General features: G+C 17.7%; 1 protein-coding gene across 4 annotated transcripts in view; it reads left to right on the forward strand.

The window, feature by feature from the left end:
• Positions 1–9896, forward strand: part of LOC129611651 (RNA-binding protein Pasilla) — a 92482-nt gene extending 82586 nt beyond the window's left edge. For 3 of the 4 annotated variants that reach the window (XM_055524883.1, XM_055524882.1, XM_055524881.1), the window contains one exon: positions 110–6600. In XM_055524883.1, the coding sequence (XP_055380858.1) occupies positions 110–333 (224 nt within the window). In that variant the 3' untranslated portion in view covers positions 334–6600. Of the gene's footprint in view, positions 1–109; positions 6601–9722 lie in introns of those variants that run through there. The other variant, XM_055524884.1, reaches the window with a different exon arrangement.
• Positions 9897–21736: the final 11840 nt, after the last annotated feature.

Raw genomic sequence — 21736 nt, forward strand, 5'->3', positions numbered from 1 at the left:
CTTTTAAAAGATTATTATTATATAACAATTTTTATATACTATTTAAATGTATATAGTATTAATATAAATAATATAAAAAAATCAAAATCCAATAAATAAAAAATTTCAGGTCCAAATGGTCGTAGTTTAGTTGAAATTCAACATGTATCTGGCGCTAATATACAAATATCAAAAAAAGGAATATTTGCTCCTGGCACTAGAAATCGTATTGTAACTATAACTGGTCCACAAAATGCCATAACAATGGCACAGTATTTAATTGAACAGAAAATCAACGAGGAAGAAAATAAAAGGGCGCGACAAAACCCATTAACAAACAATACAATACAATAGATTTTAATGAATTTAACATTTAATATTAATTATAGAAAATGACAATTATTAAATTTTTCAAATTAAAGAAAGGATATATAAATAAAAAAATACATATATATATATATATATATATATATATATATATAAATTGAAAAGTTATAAAAAAAAATTAAATAAAATTAAAAATAAATAAACTTTTAATTCAAAAATGAAAAAAAAAACATAATTGTATAAAATACATGTAATATTATAATCGATTGAAATTTGTATATAAACTAACAATACTTTATTATTACTTATATATTTGTAAATATATATATACATACATATGGAATATATAAAATTTTATCTTGAATAATTTTACTTTATTTTTATGCTATCTCAAAATTTGTTGGCTCTTCCTTAAAAACAAAAATAGCAAATTTAGTTATTTCAATGAAAAAAAAATAAGAAAACTAAAATATAAATAAATAAGCAAGGAATATTCACAAAAAATAAAATTTCTCAATTTTTCATTAGTTCTGAATTGAAAATAATTATATTAACAAAATTTCAAAATAATAGAATCAAAATTCTATACATTTGTAGAAAAGTATAAGTAACATTTAAAAATTTATTAATTTACTTTCAAAAATTACATAATACTTTAACGAACTGAACTTCAATGTATCTTTCTTTATTTAAAAACGTTTAATTTTTAAAAATTTCCACATCTCAAAGAATTATCAAAAGAAAATTTAATAAAATTTAAATATGCGTCCAGTTATATAAATTAAAGTAAGTGAAAATATTCAAAAAAAAATTTTTAAAAAGAATAAATACAATATAATGTTTAAGGATATAAAACTCTAATTACGTTTTTAACATACTTCTATAATTTTTCTTATTACTTATTAAATTAAAATAATAATATTGTTCTTATAATTAAACAATAATTTTAAATTTTCTATTGCCTAAATATTGGGCATTTTATTACATTTATAAATATTTCAACACTTAAAAATGAAGAAAGAAAATTGGTATAATTATGAAATATAAATATCATTATTATAACTAATTTGTTGAAAAGTAAATTAATGTGAAAATATTTCAATAATCGAGATATAAATATTTTAAAATAATTTAAAATTGTTCAAGATTAAATATATTTTGAATGATATCTAATAAAATGTATATAAATAGAACATTCAAGTCATGTATGTATATACATATATATATATATTATATACTTATATATATATATATATATATATATATATACATTTAAGCGGGTAAATTGTAAAATTGTTAGCTATACGTACTGAATATACCATTTCATAATAATACACCATGGAAATTTGAAATTTAATTAAAACAGAAATACATTTATTCATTTATTATATATAATAATTATAAATTGCGAATCAATTTTTAAACAGCGTGAATATTTTTCGTAATAATTTCTCATCCTTCAAATTTGCTCAATATATAGTAAAAAGTAATTAATATAAATATAAAAGGATTCTTTAAACGCACTTTAAAAGCATATTATAATCTATATATTAACATTTAAAAATATTATTTTAACAACAATAACATAATATATATTGAATCAAAACATTTAACTTAAAATATGCAAAAATATTTTTATATTTTTACAGTATACTACATATATATTGAACACAATAATTTCAGTTTTTAAATTTACCCTTGCGTATATACATATTATATAATTATTATATACACATGATCTTTTAGGAAAAATATTTAAACCAATTTTAAATTTAATAAAAACAATAAAATAATTTGAAAAAAAAAAAAACAAAAGTATTTAGGAATATAATAATCATATTAGTAAAATATAAATATAGAAAATTTTTAAGATTTATTGAAAGAAAAAAAAATTAAAAACAAAAAAAAAATATAAAAATTTAAGGTGAAATGATGAATTAGAAGAAAACGTAACATTTTTCAATTATTATTTCAAAATAAAGACGACTTTATAAAAATAGTTACAATACAAATTATTTCATTATTATAGTATAAATAATAATACATATATATGTGATCCTATATATATTTTCTTCATTATAATAAATTATAGATACAAAACAAAATTATTAAATACTAAAACAAAACAAAAATATTTAAATATATGAAAAGATTCTTATTTTTTATATTTAAAAACAAAATAACTTCATTATATATAGGAAAATACCAAAATTAAATTAAAAAAAAAACGAAAACAACAAAAATAAACTACGATACAAAAACTTAAAATTAAATAATCTTTTAAAATGTTATATAAAGTAAACCAACAGTAAAATCAATATTGTTCTTCAACTCTTTCTGGGTCACTCAATTTATACACTCAAAAAAAAAAAAAACAAAAAACAAATATAATAAAATATGAGCTATAAAATTTTGAAATATAACTTCTACCATTAATCATTACATAATTATATAGTAAAAGAATTAAAAAATTTAAGCTGATTTTTACTTGAGTCTTTTGAATTAAATTTTAAAAGCTACTTAGACAAAAAAAATTATTCAATAAATATGAAATTAATATCTTTTTTCATTTTACAATATTGAAATTTCTTAATGATTACATACAAATATAAACAGCTAAATAAATTATTAAACATTATCCTAAAGTTTTGATAAATAAATACTTTTTACGCATTATATAAATTATTACATAACAATAAGAATAAGATAGAATAAAATGTGAAATACGCGGTAACCTGAAAAAGAGAAAATCCAAAAAATTTTATTCTTTTAAAAAGGATAAAAAAAAAACAGAAAGATTTACTAGTTTTATATAGCTTCTATGAAAAATAGTTATAGAAATGAAAAAATAAACTCAACTTGTAATACCCATTCTTCCATATTCTCTAAAACGCATCAAATTGAAGCGATAAAATGAAGTATTCAAAAATTTCGTAAAGTTTTGAAAATGAATTCCATCACTTCTCCAATTCTAATAATATAATATCACTTCAACTGATGTGTGTTAGAGAATATGATTAAGTATCTAAAAATAAATAAAATCGAAAGCAACAACACATTTCTCTTTAAATAAAGTTATAAAATTCACTGCATATTAAAAAAATACGTTAAATTTAGCTTTTGCCTAATAGTTTATAAAACAAAAAACTAACTTTTGAAAAATGAAGCAAAATCCCAGTTGTATTTTAATTAGCAATACAAAGGATTCAAGTAAAAATCATCTTTTTTTTTTAATTAAAAATAAAATTACATTAAAATGATTGTTTCCCCACAAAACTATTTATAATACATAATAAAACAAAAACCAATATGTTTAAAATAAACATATATATACATACATATATATCTATAAATATACAATATATACAGATGTTTTGCACTTGTTTAACTATAAACACGAAACAAAAAAAAAATTATTTTTTAACCCTCTTAGAAAATAAATATATAACTTATATATATATATATATTTTAATGAAAAATGGAAAGTCATAATCGAAATTTTCGCATTGAATTTTAAAATTTTAACACATATAAAATACATACTACATACAAACTTGGAATACATATATTTATAAAAAAGTATTAAGAATAAATTACACATTGTATAACTTCAATAAACCATTTACCTTTCAGGCATTTTAGCAATAATTAATTATTCTTAAATCAACCTAACATGTTCAAATCACTATTTCCTATATAATTATATTAAAAAATTATATACAAGTATATATGTACAATGCATTATATTATTATATCTTAAACGATATATAATTACATACACAATCAAATCGAAAAATTTTATAACTACAATCATAAATAAAACCAAAAACGCAAATTAATTAATTCGAACATAATTAAAAATCAAATTTAATTCTGAATTTATGACTGCATATAATATAAATAATACGTTTGATATATGTAATATATTTATAAATTAAAGATCCCATAAAAATAAAACAGAAGACATACAAAATTATTACAATATTTAAAGTACATACTGTCGTGTTATTTAGAAGAAATCAACCAAGTACAAATTGATAATTTTTTAATTAACATCAAAATGTTATTTAAGTTCAACATAAAAATTAAATCTTTACAAAAGAGATTTTATTAAAAGCAAACTAATGATTACAAAGTTTTATTCTAAAAAGCAAGGGATTAAAAAATTTTAAATGCAGTTTTACAACAACAAACTAATGTAGAAAAGAATCATTATTTCCACAATTAAAATTTAGTCAATTTCTTTTAGATAATATCAATTAAATAACGATTCATAGATAAACCGATTTATTATTATATTCGTATTATTTTATCTATTTGACGCAAACATTAAAAATTTCTCACACGAAATCTATTTTTGTTTAAATCTATTTTTGTTTAAGAAACCAAATTTAAATTAATAATTAGAAGTACAAATGTATTTTAAATTTGTTTCAAATACAATAAAAACTTGTGTTGATTCTTTGAGAAAATTAGAATTGATCATTTCAGTAACGGAGTGATTATTATTTTACTATATCTATTTCTATAAACTTTTCATTGGTAACTTCAATCTTCCAATTAAGATTTGAAAAAAAAGCAACAATGCTTGTACTATAGATGTAGATATACCCTACCTTATAATTTTTTTTATGAACTTTAATTTTACTGACAAACAAAATTAAAAAATGTATATGTATTTATATGTTACAAAATTAAATATTCTAATAGTAAATTAAGCATAATACGTACCTATTATATTATTAAAAGATTATTACCTACTTAAATTATTCGATACCAAAATATTAAAAAAAGAAAATATTATTATATAATTATAATTTGTTATCAAAGTTTTATAGCTTTATATATTGTGTCAAGAATTTATAACTATATAACGCATATAGTACATATTATATAACACATTATGTAATATGTATCGCAATTATTTTTGAAGAGAAAATCACAAATCTATATAATAAATGTGAAATTAAAAATCTTCAAAATACACAGTTTTTTTCTCGGCTATTTATGTGATAGTTTAATATATACATTTTTTTTAAATCACTGTGAATACAATTAATATTTTTTAACTTAATTTTTCATTGAGTTTCAATTAATTAACGTTTCCAATAGAAAAAATATATATTATAAATTTGTTAAATTGATGAGTTAAAAAAAAATACAGTCACAGTCTCTATGAACATTTTTAATGCATTGTTATAAATTTACATAATTATGTATATACGTATTAAAAAATAAATGTTAAATAGTATTCATATTTATAATATATTATACATATTATAAAATTATCAATATTTATATTGATTTACAATATAGATAAACTTATACGTTTAGCATACTTAGCAAATTTTGTCATATATTCAAAAATATATGATAAACAACGTTAAAGTTATACGAAATAAAATATAAATTTAATTATTATATAACAAAAAAAACACAAAAAACTATCAATATTTAAATTTACTGTATAACATTTTATATACATTTCTTGTAGTTAAAAATTTAATATTTGTTATTGTTTTAAATATTTTACGTTTTAAAAATGATTGAGAGATAAATTATATTTTCAGTGAATTTAATTTATATATATATACATAAATATTAAATAAGTGAATTATAAAAAACAGTTATATTTTCGTACAGTTTGTTTTTATTTTTTTTAAGATTTTTCTTCTCTATATTAATTGTTTAAGATTTTTATTTCTTAAAATTTATATCTAGTCCGAAAATATTAATTAACATATTATTGTAAAAAGCGGGTTTATCATAACAAAGCAGCATATATATATATATATATATATATATATAATCTTTAAAGATTATAAGAGATGTTAGAAATCAAAGTATAAGAGAACAAAATTTAAAACAAAAGTGCTCTAATTCTATTTAGAAACTTTCGGAGGATAATAAATTTTTAATATGGAAGAAAATTAATTGTTAAATAATTTTGTATAATAAAAATAATATTAAATACGTAATTTTTAACGATTCAAAGTTTAAAAAGTTATTTTTTTTTTTAATTTCGTGAAAATTTATATATATAAATAAAAAATAAAAGATGTAGGGTCATATAAATTTTAATATATTGTTGTTTTAGTAAATTTAAATTGTCCCATGGGTGATATTTATTATATATTTATTATAAATAGAACGAAGGTAATTTAGTGTTGTTTTTATTAAAAAAAACGTTGTATATTTTTTCTTGTTTTAATTTTGTTTAATTTGTCAATATATCAATAAAAAAATATATATATTAATGAAAATCAAAAGATAAAAAAATTAAAAAGTTAAAAATGTTGAAGTTTCCTTTTTTTTTTTGTTTGATTCCAAAAATATTTTTTATAAATTAAAAATTTCCGTTGTCGTTGTTTTATTCTCCCTACTTTCTGTGATTTAAAAGTACTTCTTTTTATCTCACATACTTTTCTTTTTATTTTTTTAAATAATAAAATACAATTAAATTAATCTAAATATATACATTTCTTGATATTTTTACATTTAATAATTTATAATAAGAGTGGTGTGAAATTTATAAAATTTTAAATCTGATTTCCAAAAAAAAAAAAAAAACACAATGTATAATTTTTACTAATATAATTATTTGATTTCTTTTCTAATAAGAAAACATAATATTCAACAGCAAGACCACCAAAAACAAAACATAAAAGAAGCGAAGGAATTTAATAAAAAAAATGCAAAAATAAAATTCTATTGCAATTATTAATTAATGCACTCTTTTGATTATAGTCTAGTATATTTTGTGTATTATATAAAATATTTTAGTAATATTAAAATTTTAATTTTATTAAGTTTAGTATTATAAATAAATAATTAATAATAAAAATAATAATATCTTTGTTTTTATGTACAATTAAAAGGTAGATTGTTAAAAGCTTACATTATCTTGACATGTTAAATTGTTGTTCTTGTTTTTTTTTTTGTTCTTATATTTTTTTTTAAATTTATAATAAATTAAATTGCAATTTGTTTCATTTGAAGGCAAAAACTAAGTTAAACTGCAACAAAAATCGTATAATTTACAGTTATATAATTGTAGTTATATAATTGTTATTATTTAAAAACTGAAAAAAATATGGTAAACAAAACGAAAATAAAACATTTATAATATGAATGAATAATCAAATTATAAATTTCGATTAAAATTATACCAAAAATTTTATATAATCTATTTTTAATAAAAAAAATTATTAATTTTTATATAAGCAATTAAGTTTCCCTTTAACATGTCATTAATTATTTTTGTCTCATTTTGCAATAAAATTTATTTCCTACTTCTATAGTATTTTGATATTACAAAAAAAATATTATTTTCAAAAAAATTCAAAATTAACAATTTTGCTTATTTAAAGCATTATTTTGCAATCCGTTTGGATTAAGCGTCGAATAGGATGTTGCAAAAAAATTAAAAGTAAAGAAAATGTAGCAAAAAACGCAGAAATAAATAGGAAAATCTCTATTTGCCAATATAAAAATTGTAATGTGGACAAAAATAAAAATAATAATTTTTATACTAAAATTGATAATTTTATGTATTTGAATTGAAAACTTTATTCATATTTATTTTTTATAAATGTTTTATATCCATATTTATAACCATACTATGCGGCTATACTTTTATATTTGATGCTAAATTTTTAAACTTTTGAAATATAATAAAAATTCTTCTGCCTAATACTTATTATCGATTATTAAAATAATGAAAACCATATTGTTATTATTCCTGGATTTAAACTTTTCAAAATAATTTTGAAGTTTTTTTTTCCATTATAATTTACTATAAAAGTTATGAATAATATAACACTGAATAGTACCTTTTTTTTTCTTGCTTTAAATTTGAAATATAATTAACAAGAAATATTAAGTAAAATAATAACTTAAAGGCATTTTAATCAATCATGTTTATTCTTCTTCATACATCTTAATTCTATATACATTAATGTCCCTATTACAGTTCATTTCATCAAAAAACAAATAATATTTTGAATCAAGAATCATCCGATTTTTTTTCAATTTTACTTTATATTTTAAAAAAAACATAAGCGAGCAACAGCAAATCCTAATTTTCTTAATTACATAATATCTTTGCACATACATTTTAACTATAAAATATCTACTTCTATATATTCTGTACATAATTAATATAATATTCATGTAACATTGTATATATGTATTTAAATTAATAATATTAATATAATGTTCGAACATATTAATTTAGGCAAATCTCAATTGAGGTAATGGGATATTATTCAAATTTATTTAGGTTTTTAGTATAGAATTTCGAAATTGATTTAATCCAGAAAATTGCAATATATTTGAAAAATACCGCATTATATCTCAAATGATTTGTCTTTTTTTTATTATAGCTTTTAATTAAAAAAAGTACTAGACATTGAGTACGGAGTATAGGTTGCAATAAAAAAAGAGGATTTGCAATATACATCCGTAAATAAATTTACAATTAAATTAATTTATTTGCACGATGTTAAATATTTTATTTAAAAATTTATTGTTACATTCAATTAATAAAAACAACACTATATGTAGAACTATTAATGTTTTTCATATATCATATTTCATTTTTTTTTTGTATAATATAATTTGAGTCATATGTTAAGTTTAATCATTGATATTGTAATTAATATATATATATATATATATATATATATATATATATATATATATATGTATATATATATACATGTATATATATACATGTAAATGTATATATATACATTTATATATGTATATATATATATATATATATATACATAAGGATGGATGTATGTTGCTATATGTATATTCTTACAAAAATATTATATGTATTATATATGTATTATATATTATATGTTATAATATATATATTATAATATATAATATATAATACATATATATTATATGTATTATATATGTATAAACATATATTAATGCTATTTATATACACGTATATTAATATAATTACATACAGCAACTTTTATTAATTAATTATTTTCTTTATTCATTTCTTATTATATAATAAAACATATATATAATTTTATTAATAATAATTATATATATATATATATATATATATTTATATATATATATATATATATATATATATTAATATATTATTATTTTATATATTTATATATAGAATATAAATAGTTCTTTCATTCATTTACGTAATATAAAATTAATTTTTCAAATAAAGATTGTTATTATTTTTAGAAACCAATTTTATTTTCTTGCATTTTTTTTTTGTTTTCAAATTTACCTTATTTAATTAAACACATATAAATTTTTATTCGCTAACACTATATTTATAGGCATATTCCCATCAACTATAAATTCTTTAATATTTACTAGAATTATAATTTATTCAAAATTATTTTGTTATTTTTTTTTCTTTCTGTTAGGTGTTCTGAATCCTTTTGGGTTTGTATAAATTTGATGTGTGTAGCAAAATGAAAAAAAAATATGTAGATCATACATCTCCATCTATAGTTGAAAAAACAGGAAGAATCCCAAATTTCTCCTCTAAAGAAAACTAAAATAAATAAAGAAAAAAGAAAATTGAAACCAAAAAAAAATATTTAAAAAAATAACCTATACCTAAAATAAAAATAATACCTTTTCCCCAATTTGATTTGATAACCTAGTTATACTATCAAAATTATTAAAGATTATGGCAATAATACCAAAATATAAAATAAAAAAAGATTAAGGTAAGGACAAATAACATTATTAAATTATAATTTAGTATAGTGTCTATCAATCTCTGTAACACAGAAAATACTATTAGAAAATACTATTGAAAAAAATTAAAAATAAATTAAATGTAAATACAACTTATACTAAAAATTTCTAAATATAAATGAAGCTTTAAAATACATCAATTATTATTCCATTTTCACGATACACCTTAATAATAAAAACATAGGAAAATTTAACTATATATATATATAGTAATATATATATATGTATAATTTATACATATTTAATATATATGATAATATATATATATAAAAATATATATGTATATTTAAATATTTATATATTTAATATGTACAGTAATACATATATATATATATACATAATTATATATTTATTTCTCTATATTTATATATATATATATATATATATATATATATATATTATATATATAACATATATAATTTTATATATATACATATTAAACTCTACTTAACTGTGTTTATTTTGTTATTCCATATTTTATAAAATGTACAAAATAAACGAATCGTTAATATGTTTAAATTGTGAAAAAAACATAAAATTTCTAATTTTTTTAAATATTTAAATATTTTTATTAAATAAAATCTATTCACAATGCATTACATACATATAATATATGAAATAAAAAAATACTGCTACGTACATGTAGATGAAAATATAAAATTTTCAAAGAAAATTTTAACTTTGAAGAACAAAATTTAAGTATAAAATAAATTCACTGGAAATAAGTATGCATATACATACATATATATATAGAAATATTATATATATATGTACATACACACATTAAGGCTCTCACCATAAATTTGCCGTAAAAAATTTTATTATATATATTATTAAGAATTTGTTAAAAAAATATAATTAACGCACTTATTTGCAATAGTTAAAAAATAAGTAACATTTTTTTTCTTGTTTGTACATATACATATATAATTTCGACTCTGAAAAAAATCAATCATAAAATGTTTCATAAAATATTTATTAATCTATATTCTCTTACACGCATCACTTAAGATGATAGGATATTATTAAAAAATTTTGTAATTTTCAGAATTAAATAAATTTCGAAATTCAATTGAATTTTTGAAAAAATATCCCTTCAAGTTAAGTGAGGCTTCTATAACAGAATTTAGATGATTATACACCAAACCTTAAAAATATCTCAAAGGTGTACATATTATAATAAATAATATACAATTTTCAGTTTATTTCCATTAAAAAATTTTTTAAAAACATATTTAAAAAAATTATAAAACTTTAAATTATTATTTAAATAATATTCAATATTTTAGACATTAGGACATTGTTGATTAATATCTATTATAGTTAATAGAATTACATTTAATAAAAATCATATATTATAAAGAAAAAATTATTATATTTAATACAATTGCATAATATAAATTTTTTTTTTCATTTTTTTTATCATTTTTTTCATAATCATTTAATTTCATAATATATGTTAATTATATCTATATTTTATAATATATATTGTACTTATATCTATATTTATATATATTGTACATGTAAAAAGAACTAATTTCAATTAATTTTAAAAATTATTATTTAAGTTATCCATCCATTTGCATAAATCTCATCTCATCAAAAAAAAGAGTAACAAATAAAAGAAGAAAGAAAATATAAAACCATGAATTTTGCGAAATTACTCAAAAAAAAAAATTATAAGTCCTTCCATTCAAATAATTTATAGGACTCATTAATTAAGATTTAATGAAGGAATTTTTCTAAAATTAATTTTTTTTTTATTATCACATAAACATTTTTATAAATAAATTTAATTTTGGACATACATAATTCAATCATGTTTTATATGAAATAATACTTTAATTGAACCATGTAAAAAACTAAACTATTAGCAATTATGTAATAAAAATGCTCTTATTTTTTAAACATTAGCCAAATATTTTCCATATTTGTTTACTGCTATTAAAAATAAAATACTGCTATAAGTATTTTATTCTTAGGTCCATAAAATATCTACATCTATTATCTCACAATATATATTTCAAAGTTATTATGAATAAAACAATACAATATATCAAATTGTTAATGATTTTATAACACATTATACTTAAAGTATTTAATTGATCTCTTTAATTTTATTATTGCCGTGTGAAATCATAGACTATCATTGTTTAAAATATAGTGACAGATCTACTTTATATTTTAAAATTAATTGAAAATATTTATTTTTAAATGCAATTTGCAAAACTTAGATTTAATATTCAAAAATGTTTAAATTTATCCTTTAATCTTTCACTAGAAACAAAGTGTTTGTAACTAAAAATTAATAATTTTAATTGCAAAAGCTCACCAAAAAATTCTTCTAATTCTGAAAAAAATTACTAAAATTTCCCATATTGTTAAATATTGTAAAGTATTGGCGAAAAAATCCAAGTAAATTCATTTTAAAGGCCAATTTGTACACAATATATGATTTATAATTCAATTATTAACCTTAATAATTAAGGTTTTTTAATACATTATAGGTGGATTTAAAAAAAAAACAATTTTTGAAAACCAAATATTGACTCATAATAAAATATTATAAAATAATATTTTAGTTTTCATTATAGAATTTCAAGTTTCCAAATTGATTTTATTGAAAAAATTATAAAATTTTTGCATAACAACCCATTACGTGAGGTGATGCTACTAATAGAATGTTAGTAACAAACTATTATAACGACATTTACATAAGTTTTGATATTGAATTATTCATTGTTTCTTCATCATGCCATATCACGCCATTCATCAAAATGTGCATCTACAAATATAAAGAAAATGCTTGTGTTTATTTACATACATACATATATTTATCAACTTATATGTAATTGTTAAATATTTTTTTTTCATTTTTCCATTATAAACATTGGATTTAATACCAAAATTACTTCAATTTTATTTTTTCTGTCATTAAGCTACCGTTAATATTTCGTATTATAATATTTCATTTAAATTTCATTAATGCTATATAAATTATATCATAATTTATCATAATTATTTCATAAACGGAACGATTACATCAAGTAGGAAATTCAGAGTATAATGATCGAATTTTATTTTTGATTTCCAGCAGGAATGAATAAATAAATAAAACTTATAAGAATACATACATACATACATACAATATAAACTTGCTACTATAATAAATTTAATAATTAGATTCAAGCTCAATAAAATTTTATTTGAACAACTTCAAAAAACCTTGGCGTGTACGTAGTAAAAAAGAAATTTTTTAAAATTTACGAAGATCAATTAAAATTTTTGAGAATAAATTCAATTAAAAAACTGAAATTTTTAACAACTTGAGTATAAAATACAATTTTTATAGTATTAGGAAATTAAAAGCTAAGAAATTTATAGATTTGTATAGATTTATAAAGGAGATGAAACAAAAAATAAATTTTAATCATATATATAGGAAAAAATATAATAGAAAATAATTTAAAACAAGTAAAATAAATAAACCTAATAAGTGAATAAACATATTTCATCAGAATTTTTTTTAATTTTTGCCTTTTCGTTCAATAAAGGACTATTTTTCGTGTTTATTTTCGCTCATATTCATATATATATATGCTCATATATATATTACCATAGAAAGTACATAATAGAAAAAAATATAATTTGATCAAACATGGAAACTATCATTTTCTGAAACATGCATATATTGTATAATATATAAGTAAATATATATACATATTTGAATACAAATATGTATGTGAATACATAAATATAATATTTTCAAGACTTGTAACAATCAAAATTATTAAAAAAAAAAAATAAATACAAAACGGTTTTTAAAATTTATTAGTATTCTTTTCTTATTAAAAATTTTGTTATATAATATATTTTATATTATAGGTAATAATAAAAATTACATAATATATAATATATACTAGTAAAATATATTATTATATTATATATATCTTTACAATAAAATTTAAATTAATTACAAACATTCAACATACATACTTGCATATATACACAATAAATACATATAATATTTATATATACCATGTATATATGTATGTACATTTTCACCATATATAATATTATGAGTCTAACAAAAAATGAAACTAAAAAACTTCAGTAAATTCTTTATTATTATATATAAAAAATATTATAACTAATTTTTACATATATATATACGTACATATATAACATGCAGCTATTATGCAAAAAAAAAAAATTAAAATTGTATAATAGTTAAGTTTTAAAAAAAAAACTGGCAAGTAGATTTTCAATCAACTTAAATTGTTACTGTAGAAAAAAGATTTAACTACTTTAAAGTTACTACACACTGGTATATAAAATTAATTTATTCATCTCAATATTTCAAAAGCATATTTAAAGTTTACCAAATTAATACAAAAAAAAAATGACAAACATTAAAATTAGCCTAAAAAATTGTATATACAACAAAAAAAAAAAAACGACTTTAGTTTGAAAATAAAAAAAAAACAAAAATGAATGCAAAGCTTTATAAAGCATCCTTACTCTATATAATTACATAACAGAATATTTTTCACTATATACCATATAATATAAAAATCATTAACTATATAGCAAAGGAATATATAATATTTTATGCGTATACAGTATATATTAAAATAAAAATATAGACAAATATAACAAATTTGTATAATCATATACGCGTATATGCATAAAAAGACGAAAATTAGATAAAATAAAAAAAAACTTTGTAATATTCCTTTGTCTATATACTAAAAAATCTAGAAGAACTCATAAATAATTACATTTAACATATAAGGAACAACAAAGAATTAACTAAATAATAATATATATATATATACGAAGTCTCCAAAAAAGCAAAACAAAAGAACAACCGAAAACTAAATTTAATAATTTGAAATTAAAAATAGGCATATATAAAAAACACTCATTAATTATACATTAGTATTATCAATTAAATAATTAAAATTAATTCATTAAATCTTTGAAGTACATATATACTCAAATATATTTACATATATAAAAATCAAAAATTAATTTACATAAAAAACATAAACACACACACAGTACCATAACTCTTTATTTTAAGAATTTTGTGTACTGCGGATAAACGGTGCTTAAATCATCATCGTATTAAAAAAAATTACATTAAAAAATTTCAATATTAATTTTAAATAAATAACAACAATAATATTAAACAAAACAAGTATTATATTTACATAAAATATTTTTTCGTTTTTATTTTCTTGTGAACAATAACTCAAAAAAAAAATGAAGAAATCAAAACCAAATATTCATCTAAAAAACAAAACAAAATTGCGATAAATAAATTTAATTGTAGTTTTTATAAAATTTAATTTGAAAAATAAAAAAAAAATCATTAAAATTAATAAAAATTATTAAATTTAAAAAATTTTTAATTTTGAAATTAAATTTATTATAAAAAATATTTTACAATTTATTATTATTATAGAATAAAATATATATATATATGATATTGCAGCTGAGATATAAACTTAAATAATAAAAAAATGAACTTTAAATAAAATTTTATTTATTAAATTTGAAACAAAAAAATTAAATTGAATATAATTATAGTATATATTAGGAAAAAAATAAAAACAAGATATAATATCTATATTAAAAAAAAATAAGTATTTCAAAGAAATATGAAAACGAAATATTTTGTATAAAATCTGTGATAAATTTCATGAAAAAAAAATATAACAAAAATTACGACAAAAAATTTATAGTTGGCATCTATTTCGATTTACATTTTTGGGATAACAGTGATAAAATATCAAAAATAATAAATTTATCAAAATTTCATAAAAAATGTATAAGAGACTAGCGCACAGCACACACAAAAATGTATAAACGTTTAATAAAATTCCTTGGAAAAAATCAAAAATTTTCTATATTAAATATTGTTATATAACAGTTTAAAACTCATTATGTCTTTAACTCTCATAAATATATAGTACAAAAAATATACAGTTATAAAAATTGAATAAAAAATAACACTATAAACAAAATAGTTTTCAAAATATTTAAATAAAAGACATTTATTAAAATTTATGCAATTACAAAATAAAAAATAAACTTGTAATTTCATTTTTATAAAAAAGAAAAACTTTCTTCCATATTTTATGTGTATATACATACATATGTATAACTAAATACATAATAATATTTAACATTTTTTCCATCTCCAGTGCAATCCAAGTTTTTCAAAATAAAATACAACATTTACCAATCGTTACACAAACTATTGCCCCCCTATAAAAATTTGTCCCTCTTGTGTGTGTAAATCAAATTTAAACCAAACCTTAGATCTCTTATTACAAAAATAAATTGATTTGTGTACGCAACTGACCCAAAAATGTAAATTCCATTTTACACAAAAAAAAAACAAATCGAATTCAAAATATATATTTAATAAAACCATAAATTACATAATGTAATTAAAATTATATAATAATTAACTTAAAATAAAAAAAAAATTATTTTAAAAATTTCGTTTTTGAAATTGTAGAAAAAATAAATAAATAAATAAAAATAGTATAATAAATAACTATATAAATAAAAAACAAAGGAAAGGTAGTTAAGAAAATATACAGATTATAAATTTAAATTCAAAATAATATAAAGTAAAACATAATAATAATATATAAATAACATATAATACAATGTAAAATTATTACAATTTTTTTTTTAATTTTAGTTAAAATTTTAAATATGCTTGCTTAAAGATATCCAAAAAAAAATTGAATTTCATTATAAAATGGCAACGGAGCCGGTAAAATATTAAGCTCATATAGAGGGTATAAAAGAATAAAACAGTAAATATTTTAAAGTTGTATTTTAAAGTGTGCCTCCACGAGAAAATTAATTGAAACAAAGAAATCAATCGATTAGATTTCATTAAACAGTTCTAAAAATTGTAAAAACTTTTTCTTTTATTATAGTACAAATTTCGTATTTTGTTTTCAATTGCATAGCTAATTGCTAGCTCAGTCACAAAAAGTTGAAACTACAATTTAATTAAGACCTTTATTTAATTTTAATTTCATTAAAATACAATTGTTAAATAAAAATGTCGCATTAAATTTTAACACGTCGATTGATAAGATAAAAGAAGACCAAATCGAAAATAATGGTGTATAAATGGAACTTTGTTAAATGTAATAAATCGAAATAAATATTTAACTTAAATCTGGCAAGCATGTTTTTTTAACATTTTAATAAAAAACAAAAAAATTTTCCTTATTTTCAACTTATAACCAATCAAAAAGTTCAAATTGTAACTTTTCTGATTTTTTTTTTTTTTGTTTTTTTTTTTAGCAATTTCGCGTAATTTGTGGTAGATAATAAAATTATGCACTTAATTACGGAATTAATTTAATATTAATTAATTATGAAATAATAAATTAAAAATATTTCAATAGAATTTTTGCAAAAGGATGGTTCGCTTATTTCTTTTATTTTTTTTCTTGCAAAGTTTATCTTAATTTATAAAAAATTTTTATATAAATATATATGTATTTAAATATATGAAGGCAGTAAAACATATAACCATAATTATATAGGTTATATACATACGCATAAGAAAATATTTGTATTCAATAACAAAAAAAACTTATAAAATGTTAAACGACAAAAAGCAAATAATGCAAAAGAAAATTATCATAATTATATAAATAATCATAAAAAAATTATAAAATGAAAGACTTCATATAATTTTGAAGTTTTAGCATTGTTCTCGTGAAACATTTATATACATACATATATATTATATAATATATATACACATGTAAATATAAATAAACATTCATACATATTTGTTATATATATATAGACGAGTATATACATATATTTGTAAGTGTATATATTAACTCCTAATCATATTTTCAATTTCTGGCTCCCATAATATATTACAAAAGTAATCTATACTTTAATTGATGGACTTGAAACAGCTAAAGATCAATAAAACTTAAAGGTATTTAAAACAATTTATACATATACATTATATTAAAAAACTTTTGTCCATATTTTAAATTGTATGAGCAGCGCATTATGCTTGTAAAAAGGAGAAGATGTGATTTCGAGAATGTGATTGGTTCAAATCACAATCTCTAATAAACAAAAATAATTAAATTGTATTTCTTAAAACAGATCGAGCAATATATTTCTTGGATATTTGTTGTTTCTACCGTTCAACTTCAAATCTCAACGCAATAAATTAATATTCGAGTTCAAACTGATACTAAGCTATCAAAACGATATTTATGATGATTATTATTTTGCTAATACATATATTTTACCTTAAATAACTGCATATACATTTAATATATCATTATAAGAATATATATATGAAATAACATTTTATATATATTATATGAATATATATATATAAATATATATATATATATATATATATATATATATATATATATATATATATATATATATATATATATATATATATATATATATATATATATATGCATATAAATATATAAATATATATGTATAAATATATATGCATATAAATATATATATATATATGTATAAATATATATATATATATGTATAAATATATATGTATAATATTTGATTAATAATACAATAATGTATAAAAAAAAATAAATAAAATATTATAGATTATTAAAGCATGATAACAGATTTATATTATATATATGTATATACTCACTTCCGTATATATGTTTATATGTATATATGTAGTTTTAATTACATATGTGTATATATATTATAGTATAATAAATATATAATAAATATAATACTAAAATAATATATCTAAGCGACAAAAATGATAAAAAGAAAAATAGAAAAAGTACCTTATTTTATCTAAATATAATAATATATTAAAAAAAAAGTTAAAACTATTTTGTTTTAAGAAAATTGCCTATATATAGTAAAATTTTATCATAAATTATAAATAAAGAAAAAAGTAAAATTAATTAAACAAAAAAAGAAAATCGGTATATACCTTCTTAAAATAGGATTCAAAAAAATAACATTATAATAATTAAAAATTATATTATAAAAATAATATTTGTTTATGTATTTTAAAAACCAAAAACTTCTTGTTGATAAAATGTATATTTAAAAACTTAATAAAATTACATTCTTTTTAACTCTACAAACAAAAAAAAAAAAGGAAAAAAAAAACTGAAAATAATTAAAGGAAAAACAAATGTAAAACAAAAAAGAAACATATATATATACATAAATAATAATAACCTTAAAAATAAATTCATATAAATCTGCAATTATTTTTCTAATTTGGAAAATTTAATTAATAAACCAAAAATCAGAACGGAACATTAAAAACAATACAATAATTTAAGATAGAAAAATGAATATAAAGTCAATTTTAGAAGATGGTATATGCATTAGTAAAATAAATTAATTTTCTACGTTTAAAATGTATATGAATATTAAAAATCTGACCTAATAATTTATTAATAATAAATATTTTGTTTTAGAACCAAATTCCTTCAAATAATTTAATTCTGTTTCATTGTGCATACTTACGGAATTACATGAGCACACTTACGAGTATATTATATTTGACTTGGATCCTTGCGATTTTTTCAATTTCAATAGGAAAAAATTCAAGAGGAAAAAATTGAACTTCCTCTCATTTTTGGCTGCAATTTTTTAATCCAAAAAAGAATATTCAATTTGAACTTTATGTTGAAGTTTTTAAAATATAAACGTGGAATGCATATTGCCATTTAAAAAATTCACATACAAAAGCAACAGTGATGCCAAAAATAATCATTACAAAGTGGCAAACCAATATGCATATTTCAATAAATGACTTTTAAATTCACTACTTCAAACTTTTTATTAAACTATTATGAAGTATTTGAAGACTTTAATCGTTCTGGAACTAAAGAAATCATATTTAATGAGTTAATTTACTTCTGCTACAGACGAAGAACATATGTATATCAGCAAATATTTGATGAAACAATAACCGTTTAACTGTATGTAAAGCAATGAATCCAGCATTAAAAGTGCCAATTAAGTATATTCATAGTGAAAAGCTGAGCACTAAAATATTAATAAAACATACATACTTCATTAATTTTATAAAAATTAAAATAAAAAATAAAATAAACATTATTTTAGAAATGAAAGTCATTTAATTCAAAGGTTATAGAAGTAGTATAAAGAAAAATTTGTTTAATATTAGATTTTTATTTCACCTTTTTTTAATCTCATCGTACATTTCTTTTCAAAGTTCTTCATAATATTATGTACATCCCAAATTTAATAAATGAAGAAAATTAATTTTACAAACTATAAAAACTCAAATTCTTAATTGACTCTTAAAAAAGTTTATGCATAATTGAAAACCAAATAAAATAAAAAAACAAAATTAATTTGATGAAATTAATATAAAATAAAAAAAGAAAAACATAAAAAATGTAATCTTTAAAAACAGAAAAATAAATTTAATTATGTCTTGTTGGAATATAATATATTTTATAGAATGTTATATTTTATATGAACGTTAGTAATGTTTAAAACAAAAAAAAGTTATAAAACCATATCACCTTTAAATTAAGGTGAAAAAGAAATATTAAATTAAAAAACATTAATTGAATTGAAAAAAATCTACAAAGATTTGACATCATTATTAAATATGTAATCTAAAAAACATGTTAGATAGTAAAGAAAGAATATAAAACGGGAATGAAATGCAAAATAATGTAAAGACGTACAATGTACATAAAATAAATATATTTGGATATATGAACACATATATATATATACATATATACGTACTAAGTATATATATATATACCCAGTGTATTATGTGAATATATGGGTATATATATCCATTATATAATATATAATATATATATTCATATACATATATTATACACATATGTGATTAAGTAGACATAATTATATTTTATTTTATTCGGTCAATTCTTAATTATTAAATATTTAAAAATTCTTCGAAAAGAAACATTAAAAATACAAAAAATATTAATAATACATAAAATGTATTTAAAAGAAAATTATACTTAGAGTTTTAAAGTAAAAGTAAAACAAAAAAAAAAACAAAAAAAAGAATATCGAAAATTTATTTGAAAATAGACAAAAAACTTGATGAATAAAAATTCTCTTATAAACACTTAACTAAATTATATATTTTCTGGTTTTATTTTTCATTTGAATCCATGTATGTATGTTTTCTAAAACGTAGTTCTAGATAAATAATTAAAATTTTACCTTATTTCAATTACACATTTGTAAATGTAAGTCAATTATTGCGGTATAAAATAATTCGGCTCCCGATGATTAACTTTAAACTTTATTTGAAAGTCGATTAAAATTGAACTGACAAAAACACATAAAATGAAAGGGCTTATACGTTAGTATTTTTAATTTCATACCCTTTGAAACTTACGACACACAAAATTCTTTTTCGACATAACGAGTAAGAGTCCTTTCGCCACATTGAAAACTGTGAAGAATTTAAAAAACTATGGAAAGACTTAAAAAAATATATAACAAAATTAATAGCTCTGTTAGTTTACTTTTTTTGCAAATATTTTACAAATATATGAATTTTGAAATTCAAGAGATGTAAAAGCCAACAAACCTAAAAAAATAAATGTCAAGTACATAATTT

This window comes from Condylostylus longicornis, unplaced genomic scaffold, assembly GCF_029603195.1.
Source record: "Condylostylus longicornis isolate FDR11 unplaced genomic scaffold, ASM2960319v2 ptg000055l, whole genome shotgun sequence".
Classification (NCBI taxonomy): domain Eukaryota; kingdom Metazoa; phylum Arthropoda; class Insecta; order Diptera; family Dolichopodidae; genus Condylostylus; species Condylostylus longicornis.